Below are 12,416 nucleotides of genomic sequence, written 5' to 3' on the forward strand. Positions count from 1 at the left end.
AATTATAATTATGATTAGTGTGTATATTAATGTTGTGGACTTACACCAGGAAATTAGGACATTTTGTTCTGCCTGGCAAAAGTAGTTACAGGCAAAAGAAAATTTCAATTTTAGAAAGCTTAAATTTAACTTAAGGATTTTCTTTGTTGAAATTTCAGCGTGGGTTTCTTTTGTGCCACCAATTTTACGATTCTGTGCTGTGTGCTAGTGTTCTACCTGAGCTTCCTTCCTGTTCTGGCTTATTCTCCAGCTTTCCATGCTTGCTTTGTTTCGGAATATGAAGCAGTCAGGCTGTGAATGGCCTGCGGATTTTGTGCTTACAGAAGAGTAAAGAGGGTGTGGAATATCTTCGGGAACAGTTTTACATGATCACGGCATCCAGCTTGTTTTGTCTCAGGCTTACCCTGATTAAAACTACGCAGTCCTGTTGCTGCAGAGTGAGGGTGGTCACATGGCCTCTTTTCCACTGGATCCATGTCTTCTGGATTCCAGAGAGTGGCACAGTCACGTTAGTGATAACACTTATCCTTCTCACCTGCCAGTTTGCTGGGTATGATTATGTGATATTATTTAGCACTGAATAATTCCTGCTGGTTTTTCCTTCCGTTGTTGCACTGATAGCTGGCTTTCAGGTGTAAAAAAAGGAAACCCGCAGGGTAAAAAAGCTTTAGTCTTTTTATCTAGAGTTTGTTATATATGCCTTGCAGCATACTGTGTAATGTTGTATTAGAGTATGAAATCACAGCTTGTTGGCAAATCAGGGTTTCCTTAAGACAGTGTATCCAGTATCAGTTAGACCACCTTTCAGATGAACAGTGTATCTCTGGTTAATTCAGCTGCTGCACAGTCAGCAGGGCAGCTGGCATCAAGTTTATTACATTCTAGCATTTTGTACAAGGTTATGCATAAACTAACCCAATGTATCTGTGTTTATAGGTCAGATGATGTTCAGCTTATATCTGCTGATAGTCTAGTAGCAGGAGAACCTGGAAAGCCGTGTTCAAACTTGTTAATTTTAATAAATGAGAAAGCCTCGATTGAAATATTAATACTGTTATAAATATTCAGTTACAGTGGAAATTGTGTCATTTGTATCTAATCAGTGCATGTTGCTAAAGCTCTCCAATCCCTTGTCTAGGGACTAAGTCTTCAGTCCAGAAACAGTATAGATGTGATGTGTGCGATTATACAAGTACAACATACGTTGGAGTCAGAAACCACAGACGAATCCATAACTCCGACAAGCCATACAGGTAAGTGTGATTATCCTAGAGTTTTAATGCTTGTATGAGAATATTTTATAGTAAAGAAAAAAACAGAATTAAAGATTCATAACGCCTATTTAAACACAAGGTAGGTACAAAGAAACTCACTACTGGTGAGTGCTGTCTAGTTTGTTAAGAAATATGAACTTTAAGCTTTTGTCTTAGGACAACCGGCATTTCATCTAGTTGAAAATAGAGGAAGATATCTACATCTGTCAGTTTGATGTTCTCAGTTTCATGTGGGTATAAATTACCATAGTAATCTTCAGTGCTTTGAGTACATTTTAGTAATTTGGAGGTTTAACTGCTCCATATTCCAACAAAAGATGCTTAAAACTTAAAAGCAATAAAATGCCCTATGAAAGAGGTTTTTCTTTTAAATTAAGCTATCATTTAATTTTGTTACTTGATTTTCCACAAAAGCCAGTACTAATACTTATTTCCAGGAAATAAAGACGTTCTCAGGTGATCAAGATAGAAAGATAGAAATCATTATGTCTTAAGTACACTTCACCTCTTGAGAATAAGCTGCATGTTGTTCGTGTGCTAAAAGTACAGACATTATGGCAGAAGGTCCCCCTGTCCCAAGGCAATCTGTTCCACTTGCAGCCACAACGGAGGATCAGGATCCTACTCAAAGCTGAGACCGTCACCGTGGCTAATTGCGCTAGGCCATGGCATGAACTTTTTCAGTGGCTTATCAAAATCTGTTTCACATTTTAACTTCTCTCCCCAGTTTTTCATATAGGTATGACACAGTGTGTGGGAAACTTGCCCACTGTATTAGTAGCTAAATGAAAACCTGACAGACTGTGCCTGAAAATGCCATTATTTGATGCTATAGTATAACATTTGCAAACTTATTTATAATCATTCTTATTTGTTTATAATCAGTCCTCAGTATATTCATTTGCCGAGTCTCATAGCTCCATGGAAGGTGTTTGGCCTTACCTCAGTGTGTTTTTATTTCAAACATTTTTAAAACTAGGATCCCTAAGAAAGATTTTTCCCCAGAATACAATGAAGGCCATTAACCATTATCAACAACTTCATGGCCAGAAATTATAGATGAGCAGTAATAGGTACTTAGCGTGTATCATTTATGATTGACACTAGGAATCATTTAGAAAAACATGATGGAAACGGGACACTGGTTCATCTGATAAGAGGAGAAAGTTTTGCCTTTATATTTTGGGTATCTGTATTTTTAAATGTAATGATATACTGTGCCAGATTTCATGTGATCCAGGCAAGAATAAAATAACATTCTTTGGATCTAGAATTAGATTCATTGAGAAGTATTTATTGAGCAATACTACGTTCCAGGAGCTGTGCTGGGCTGTTAGAGTATAGTCATGATAAAAAGGTTATTATACCTCTTTCATGAAATTTGTAGATCAACAATAAGTAAGTGAACTCTCAAATACACAGTTAATGATAAGTTTATGAAAGATTCTGGCTCTGTAGAGGAGTCTTCACATCTTCCTGAGTAGATTAGTCTTATAGCTTAAAAATGAATTTTGATAGTTTTTGGTGTCCTAGATTTTATGTTTTCTTATGTTCTGAAGATATTCACAGATTCCTGGGGTTGGTTGTGATTGTCCTAGGGTCTTCCTACCAGTGGGCAATGTACTATGAGAATCCTCCTCCTCTTACAAGAAAGTGGCGTCCGTGTGTTACTTTCCAGGATTATTCACACTACACTTGGTCACTGGGTTTAGCCTGAGTGCTTATGTCTTAGGAGAAATGTCATATGTCCCGCTCCCTGTAATTATGAACATTTTCTCATAAGTCTTATTTTTAAACAGTCAAATCTTGTGACTCTTTTTTTGACCTTCTGTAGATACTTTAAATACACATGGGATTGTGAATTAACACATTGTATTCCAGTAAGCTTCTAGGACTTCCTCTTTCTTGTCAATACTGCTTGACTCAAGCTAGTTAGCATCGCGTTCTTGAAGTCTCCTTGAACCGAGTAATCCCCGCAGTCTTTCTGGCCAGTTACATGTGTGCTCCGTTCAGTTTTGCCGCCTTGTACGCTTACTGGTTAGAGTTTAGGCTGCTTTTCTCAGAATCCATGCCGGATACATTTCTGATTACCTACTTTGTGTTAAGAAACACGCTTACCGGGAGCAGTGATGAATTTTTTTATGGAGTTAGAGTGCCTTGTTGCGCAACTTCTAGTCTTTGCACAAGGGCGGAACAGGTGCGTTGGTATTTTAATGTGCCTGTTATGTAATAGGTTTTCTGCAGTATGTGTAACTGTTCTTTGCACAAACCTTTCCTTTTTATGCTTCCATTCCAGTCCTTCATGGAACCCATTTGTGTGATCTGGGCAGTCCCGCTTCATGTACTAGTTAAGAAGAGCCTGGTTCCAGGGGCAGATAGTCCTGCGATTGAATCTGAGCTCTCTGACTTAACGGCACATTATTACGTTGGGGAAGCTATTTCACCCTATGATGCTTGGTCCTGTCTTTTCTAAAATGAGGATAATTAAGGCACCTGCTTTACAGGGCAGGCATGAAGACTAAATTCAATACCATATGCAACATCCTGTCACAAACTAAGCACCCAGTAAGTAATATTCATTGGGCCCAGTTTCTATCCTCGTCCTCTGTCACTGATTCATTGTGTAACATCACCCCCCCTAGCCCCCTCCTCAGAAATGCTGTTGACCTCTCATTTTAGAAACAAAGAGTAATCCTGTTTCTGGATAGACAGGCATAGCTTATTTCTTTTACAAGAGAGATGCTACTCCCAAGTAGAAATGTCACAGCTGAGATCCCTGTGCTGTGTTGCCTTAGAGGCAACCCAGTGTCTTGTGTAGCACTCGTGCTTTTGAGTCTCAGGCCTGTGCCACACACCTGTGCCCAGCTGGGTGACATTGTGGATGTTATTAAAGGCTAAGCCTGCTTTCCCATATGAAACAGGAGAATACTGCCTTGCTCATAAAGCTTTGTGAGTACTGAGTGAGGTCAGTTGTATTAAACGCCCACCATATTTCCTGGGGCATCAAAGGAGCTGGTTTTCTTCTGCTGCTCCTTTGCTTCCAGGGTCATCTCAGAAACTCTGTCCCTGTCACAGAAGGAAGAGAGCTATTTGCCATTCCTGTGTGAGGACACGGAAAGATGAAAAAGGCATCATCCCACCCCAAATGTTGCTTTACCAAGTGGAACAAACTTTGCTTTTCAGTGCTTCATTAACGAATTTCCATGTAGGGGCACCTGGGTGGCTCAGTGGGTTAAAGCCTCTGCCTTTGGCTCAGGTCATGATCCCAGGGTCCTGGGATCAAGCCCCACCTCGGGCTCTCTGCTCAGCAGGGAGCCTGCTTCCGCCTCTCTCTCTGCCTGCTTCTCTGCCTACTTGTGATTTCCGTCTGTCAAATTAATAAATAAAATCATTTAAAAAAATTTTTTTAAATAAAAGGAATTTCCATGTAAACCATATATCTGATGTCTATAACATTGACCCCACAGTTAAAGGGCTCCATTCAGGATTTTCAAATGGTAGATATCCTCTTAAGTTTACTATTACAGTTCTAGAATTCCTCCTGGTTTACATCCCCCAATATTACTTTTGTGACTGGCTGGAGATGGAAGATGGGATGATAACACATTTTCCTCAAGTTACCAAGTTCCCTTCTCACTTTCTAACATTGAACCAATTTTCCCTTAGATAGACACTTGAAGGGCACCTGCATGACTCAGTCTGTTAAGCATCTGATGCTTAATTTCAGCTTGGTCACGATCTCAGGGTTGTAAGATAGAACTCCACATTGGGCTGTGCACTCACTGAGCATGGAGCACAGTGGCTGTCACAATCTTGGTCACGATCTCAGGGTTGTGAGACAGAGCTCCACATTGGGCTGTGCACTGGGCATGGAATTCCTTCTCCAACTGCCCTTCCTCCCCCGTAAAATTAAAAATTAAAATAAAAAAATAAACACACTTGTATTAGTCCTTATGTTTTGAAACTACACCATGGCATGGCAAGAGGTAGGAGAGGCAACATGACAAAGAAGGAACAGGCTTTGGACTAAAGTACTTGGTACACTGCCTGGCGTGTATTAGGTGCTCAGTAAATGTTGACTGATAGTTTTTCTCATCTATGAAATGGCTCTGGTTCTGTAAGTTGTGTTTTGAAAATAAACATATAGTGGAATTACTATGCTTTTTCCTCCTTAAGAAGAAGAGCTGCCCAGATAGGAATGTTGAATTTTTTAAGAGTCCAGTTTTAATACCTAGGCCAAAAATACCCAATATTTCCCTAAATGTTTCAAATATACTTTCAAAGTTAGTTTGTTCAAATCAGCAGCTAAACAAGGTCCAAACATTGCATTTGGTTGATGGTCTTTCTCTCTTTAAAATTTTCAATACTTTTTAATTTAAGGTAGTATATATCCTGAAAATTTCATAAACTTGAAGTGTACAGCTTGATGGATGGGTCACAAATTAAACTTCTCCTTATAACTATTCAGACCAAGAAATAAGCCATTGCCAGCTCCTCTGCAGCACCCTCTTCTTGGGGCCTTCCAGGCACTGACTACCTTTCTCCTCCCTCCTCCCTTAGCCTCTACCCCCTAACCATCTTGACTTGAGTAGAGCCCAGCACATGGCTTGAACTCAACAACTCTGTAAAAAGATCAAGACCTGAGCTGATAGCAAAAGTCAGACGCTGTAACTGACAGACCAACCTAGGTATCCATTTGACCTTTAACATCAGAAATTAGTTTTGCCCTTCTTTGAACTTAAGAGAAATGAAATCATGTAGTACATCTATTTTTTTTTTTAAGTTTATTTAAATAAGCTCTACACCCAGCATGGGGCTGGAACTCACGACCTCAAGATTTTTTCAGCTGAACCAGCCCATCGCCCCAGTGCACATTCTTTTATGTCTGGCTTTTTTTACTCATCATCACTATGTATAATTTAATGTGGTACTAATACATTCCTTTTCATTGCTGTATGGTATTCCAGTGTAAGACTAGCATTCATTCATTTATTCTACTAATGGTAGATATTTGGATTATTGCCCTATTTCCCCTTTATTGCAGATAATGCCTTTTGAGCATTCTGTTTTATATACACAAGATTTTCTTAATTTATTTGAGATTGAGCATGAACAGGGGCAAGAGCAGAGGGAGAGGAGGAAACAGGCTTCCCACTGAGCAAGGAGCCTGATGCAGGGCTTCATCCCCAGAACCCTAGGACGTGACCTGAGCCAAAGGCAGACACTTAACCAACTGAGTTGCCCAGGTGCCCTGAACATTCTGTTATGTGTTTCTCAGTGTATATATGAAACGAGGCCATTTTTATTGGGTTTATGCCTAGGAACAGAGTATCTGGGTAATAAGGCACAGATACATGTTCTGCTTTGGCAGATGCTCAGCAGTTACCTAAAATGTACAGTGACTGTCCAGTTCATATTCGCACAAGCACTTTGTATTGTCACTCTTTAATTTTGATCATCCTGGTAGGTGTGGAGAGGTATGTTGTTCTGGTTCTAATTTGCATTTCCCTAATGATTTGTGAGGTTGAGTATCTTTTCATTTGTGTGCTATTGTCTGTTTCTTTATTGGATTATCTGCCGTTTTTCTTTCTGATTTGTAGCAGTTCTGTGTTCAGAATACAAGTTCTTTGTCTGTTGTGTATATTGCTCATATTTTCTAAACTATGGCTTATCTTTCTACTCATAGTGATGTTTTTGACAAACAAATTTCTATCTTTAATACAATCAAATTTATTAATCTTTTTCTTTGTAGTTAAGACTTCTGGGTCTTTATACTCTGAAACTGATATTGGTGTTTTTGAAATAGCCTTGTGAGGTACATAATTAGAAGTGAAAATGTGTGCTCATTGGATAATGATTCTGATTTTCGGGGATGCACATCAGCTGGATCTAAAATACTGTATATTTGTATTATTGAGCCTAGTTTTCTAATATGACACTAAAACTAAAAGAAAAATACTTTTTAAACGAAATCCAGGAAAGTTTGGGTTTGTTTTTTTCTTTTTAAGATATTTTTTATTTATTTGAGAGACAGAGAGTGAGGGAGTACAAGCTGGATTAGGGGCATAGGGAGAAGGAGAAGTAGGCTCCCCGCTGAGCAGAGAGCCTGATGTGGGGATCATGACCTGAGGCAAAGGCAGACACTTAACTGACTGAGCCACCCAGGTGCCCGAAATCCAGGAATGTTTTAAGCAGTGGAAATGACATTTTGGAATGACAAGGCTGCTTCTCCTTATAGTCAGTCATTGAATAAAGTCTGGTCTTTCTATAACTATAAAAATATTAGAAATTATAATAACTGTCAACATTTTTTTTAATATGGGCCAAGCAGTGTGCTAAGCACTCTATTTTTGTGAGCTCACTTTTAATCCTTATAATGGCCCCATACTTAGATATATTACTGTCCCAATTTCATAGATGTGCAAACAGGAACTGGGTGGATTAAAATTTCCCTGGGTCTCTCAAGTGGCTGAGTCAGGGTTTGAGCCCTTGCTTGTACAGGCTGTGCCACTCTGCCTGTCTCAGGTATGCCAGAAAACTTTTAGAGATGCCTACCGCCACTGCATGCCAAACCACCCCAATTTAGTGGTATAAAACAGCAGCAGTTTTATTATGCTCAGGGATTCAGAAAGGGCACTACAGGAATGGCTTGTCTCTGTTCCAGAAGGTCTGGGGCCTTAGCACAGACTTGAAGGCTGGAGGTGACCCCATCTGAAGGCTCCCTCCCCAGGCTGGTGGTTGCTACTAGCTGTTGGCAAGGGCCTCGGCCAGGGCTTTCCTCAGGAACATATGCACGATTTCTCCATGAGGACATCCCAGCTGTGCCAGTGCCCCAGAGTGAATGCTTAGATTACCAGTAGGCAGGCACTGTTATTACTTTTATGAACTCCCCTTAGAAGTCACAGACCATCACTTCCACTAGTTACAAACTTCTTCAGTCTCATATGAAGGCATGTTGAATTTCAGTCAATTTTCTTGGCTTGGGGAAAAGCTCAAGTCTTTGAAAAACTTGAATTTCTTTTAAGGAAACAGAACAGATAGTTTAATTTGAAGGAAAACAATATGTTTTGTATTAAAGGGATGGACCAAAGAAGTTTGTTTTTCACAGTGGCATAAAGATTTCTTGGGTTCTTCACAAAATTTAAAGTGGCCCCTTTTCTGAACCTTAGTTATTTATTCCTTTGAAAACATAGGAAACAAATGTGGTAAGACAAACCCTACTGCAGAATTTTTATCGACATCTTTTCGTGCGTATTCAAATACTACTCAGGTCATTTCAGATCTTGTAGAACGCCCCCAAGTTCTGCTTCTTCTACCTGATCCCTCAAGGCGGCTGTTTCTGATTGAATCAGACCTGGAGTAAGTCCGAGTACAGTCCCAGGCCAGGGAAAGAGTGAACCACATTCTTATTTTCTTGGTAACTGACCCATGAGCGATAAGAGAAAGCTTATGGAAAAATTCAGTCTTTGGGTTTTTTGTTTTGTTTTGTTTTCAGTTTTTTAGCCAAATTATGAGAAGCCATGTGTGTTTTTCTACACCATCAAGCAATTAACTCAGTTCTCAGCAGACACTGACTGGGCGAGGGGTCTTACACATTGAATCCTGGAAATAGCATCAGGTCTCACTGGTGAGGGGCTCCATTCCACAAGACTGTCCCCACTTCCTCGTCACCTGTGCTCGTAACTAGAGCAGCTCACGAAACTCAGGAAACCAGTTTACTTACGTTTACCAGTTTCTTTTGAAGGATATAAAGGATACAGATGAGCAGGCAGATGAGGAAGTTCACAGGGCAAGGCCCCAGAGGGGCAGAGCTTCCATTTCCTCTCTGGGTACCACTCTCCCAGCACTTTCATGTGGTCACCAACTCGGAAGCTCTCAGAACATCCTTTTGGGTTTTATGGAGGCTTCATTACTTAGTCCAGCCCCTCTCCCCCGGGAAGGGGAGACTGAAAGTTCCAACCTTCCACCTTCCAGTCGCATGCTTGGCTCCTCTGGCAACCAGCCCCCATCCTTAGGTTACCTTGAGGGGGTCAGAAGATTACGTCATTAACATAACAAAAGACATCGGATTCCTCTCCCGACTTGACTTCCAAGAGTTTTGGAACTCTGCTAGGAATGGGGACAAAGACCAAATATATCTTTTTTTTTCCTTTTTCAAGATTGTTTATTCATTTATTTGTCAGAGAGAGAGATGAAGAGAGGAGCACAAGCAGGGAGAACAGCGGGCAGTGGCAGAAGCAGGTCCCCTGCTGAGCAAGGAGCCCTATGTGGGACTCAATCCCAGGACCTTGGGATCATGACCTGAGCCAAAGGCAGACACTTAACCGACTGCCACCCCCAGGCGTCCCCCAAATATATATTTCTGACTAGAAATCATGATATCACAGGTTTCAATGTAGCTTTCTTGCACTGGGAAGAAATCTCATTTTTCATACAAATGTGGATGTGACTTTACTGGCCTACCGAGTAATAGGGTTCTTTCTGGTATTCCAGAGCTTTGGTCCAGCCTTATTCAGAAGCTGCACCAGCAATTGATCTGTTAGGGTGCTCATTGTTTCCGAATGTTGCACGTACACTTTGCCTTGATAGATTGGAATAACTGAGGTACCAAAGGGGATTGTCATCAGAGCATCAGGTAGGTCCACTAAAAAAGCAAAACAAAATTGTGGTAAGCGATGTCATGTAAGTGTGCTGCTGCTGCTCCTGTGTCAGTAGGGTTTTTTGCTTTGCTTTTTGGGTTTTATTATTCTTTTTTTTTTTTTTTCTGCCAGTATATGGAGTAATTGGAAAATAGGGATGTTGATGGTCTGCTGGTAACATGGTTAGAAATGATCTGTTAGACATAGATAGCCCTCTGTTTCAAAACATATTTTGTTGCAGTACTGCATGTATTTTGGTCAGGTTGGTATAGGGTCACCTGTGCGTTTTCTATCTCATGGCATTTATGGGAAGGTCATGTAAAGGGAAGCTTCACTAGAATGGAGTTGCAGGTTCAGCAGGGGGAGCTCTCGGGCCCTACCACTCATTGTCAGTTGCAGACCCCGGCAGGAAGACAAGGACCTTGCAGGTGGATACTACTTTACTCTCCCAGCAGGAGAAAGAAAGGCTTACCTCCTCACCACCACCCAGCCAGCACAGGCAGTGACAGATAGTCACAGCTCCGCCACTGAAAAGCCACTATGCTTCCAGTTCCCAGTTTACCCCAGTGGATTTTTTATTTATAACAGTCTTCCTAACTTCGTGCTTTCCTCTGTGAAAGGGCATCCCTATTCTTTGTTCAGAAGACTTGGTTTTGCCAAAGTCCATTTGCCCCGGATTGCAATTCTCCGTTATTCCTGAATAAACCCAGTTTTTTCCCTGATAAATAACTGGCAGCTTTATTTTTTTTATGTTAACAATACCTTCATGAAAGAAGATAGACAATAAGTAAACAACAGAATTTCAGAAAAATAAGTGTATGGTAAGCAAAGTGAATAAAACAAGATCGTATAATAATAGTTCACTCTCATTTTTGTAAACTAGGAGAATTTGGCTTCCTCCATGGAATTGTAGAGGAAGAATGCAGAGGGAATGGAAAGTGGGGAAATAGTGCTTTAGCTAAAGGAAACCTGTTCTTTAAAAAGCGGGTAGAAATAAGTGTAAGCTGCCTATACCAAACTTCGAAGTTGGGGTTCTCCTATAGTATCCTTCTTCTCTAATCAGTTGAAAATTATTTTAATAAGTGCAAACCTTATTTACCAGTTAGCCAATATTTTCCCACTTTTTTCATATTTGGATCTTTCTGTGAATATTTACCATTGTTTGTGTCCCTTCAGAAAATCCCTACCAACCTGGGGCGCCTGGGTGGCTCAGTGGATTAAAGCCACTGCTTTCGGCTCAGGTCATGATCCCAGGGTCCTGGGATCGAGCCCTGCATCGGGCTCTCTGCTCAACAGGAGGCCTGCTTCTCTTTCTCTCTTTCTCTGCCTGCCTCTCTGCCTACTTGTGATCTCTGTCAAATAAATAAATAAAAATCTTAAAAAAAAAAAAAATCCCTACCAACCTAAGGTCGATGCTCCTAGGATTAGGGCTTAATCATTCCATACACTGGTCTTGCACACGCTCGCTCTCTCTCTCTCTTCCTCTCTTAAAGATTTTAAGGACTTCTTCATATTAAAAGATATTGAGGGGGCTCCAGTTGGTTAAGCGTCCAACTCTCGATTTAGGCTCAGGTCATGATTTCAGGGTCACAAGCTCTGTATCAGGCCCTGCCTGGGGTATGGAGCCTGTTGGGATTCTCTCTCTCCTCCTCCCTCGGCCCCCCAACACACACAAGCATACTGTTTCTCAGGGGAAAAAAAAAAGATTTCTGTAGTAAAAAATTTTGTTTAAATGGTTATTGAATTTCTTTAGATTAAGTCTCAGCAACAACAGGGAAAATACGACTTCTCTTTTGATCCTTTCAAATGGTGAATGATAATAATAAATTTCCTAATACTGAGTTCTCTGTATTCCTGGAATAAGCCTCCCTTCGTCATGGTATATTATTCTTTCAATGCACTGTGGGAATCTCTTTGCCAGCGTTCTATTCAGAATAATCTGTGTTGATAGCCGTAACTGAGATTTAGTATGTAGTTGTTTTTTTTTCAATTGTCCTTGCCAAGTTTCCATATCAGTGTGATTCTAACTTTGTAGAAAGACTTTGAACAACTTTTTTAAAAACTCTGAAACTTGAAGGCCCAAGCTAATTTGAATGCAAAGAAACTGGCTGTTTTCTGTTGACTTTAGACATAGGACCTTTGAAAAGAACATTGATACTTCATTTCTTTCCCTAATTTCTACTCTAGGTATCTTTCTTCTAAAAGAATGAACACATACTGGTACAAATATTAGAGTTTACGGGCAATGTTCTCAGTGACTTTTTGTATCAAAAGCTTTAAGTGCCTAAAATTCTTAATATAGGACTGTCAGTCTTTTTAAAGACTGTAGTCTTTATTTTTTAGAGCAGTTTAGTTTCACTGTAATATCGAGCAGAAGTACAAAGACTTCCCATATACTCCCTGTTCCACACATTTATAGCCTCTTTCATTATCAGTATTATCCGCCGGAGTCGTATATTCCTTACAGCTGATGAACCTGCAATGACAAATCATTAACATCCAA

At 40.3% G+C, this 12,416-nt stretch overlaps 1 protein-coding gene across 5 annotated transcripts in view; it reads left to right on the forward strand.

Annotated features, from left to right (window-relative positions):
- The window catches only part of ZNF507 (zinc finger protein 507), a 39,227-nt gene that overhangs the window by 13,783 nt on the left and 13,028 nt on the right, over window positions 1-12,416 (forward strand). For all 5 annotated transcript variants that reach the window (XM_032848777.1, XM_032848778.1, XM_032848779.1 and 2 more), the window contains one exon: window positions 1,139-1,253. In XM_032848777.1, the coding sequence (XP_032704668.1) occupies window positions 1,139-1,253 (115 nt within the window). The remainder of the gene's footprint in view (window positions 1-1,138; window positions 1,254-12,416) is intronic.

Source organism: Lontra canadensis, unplaced genomic scaffold (genome assembly GCF_010015895.1).
Source record: "Lontra canadensis isolate GAN:19392208 unplaced genomic scaffold, GSC_riverotter_1.0 scaffold208, whole genome shotgun sequence".
NCBI lineage: Eukaryota > Metazoa > Chordata > Mammalia > Carnivora > Mustelidae > Lontra > Lontra canadensis.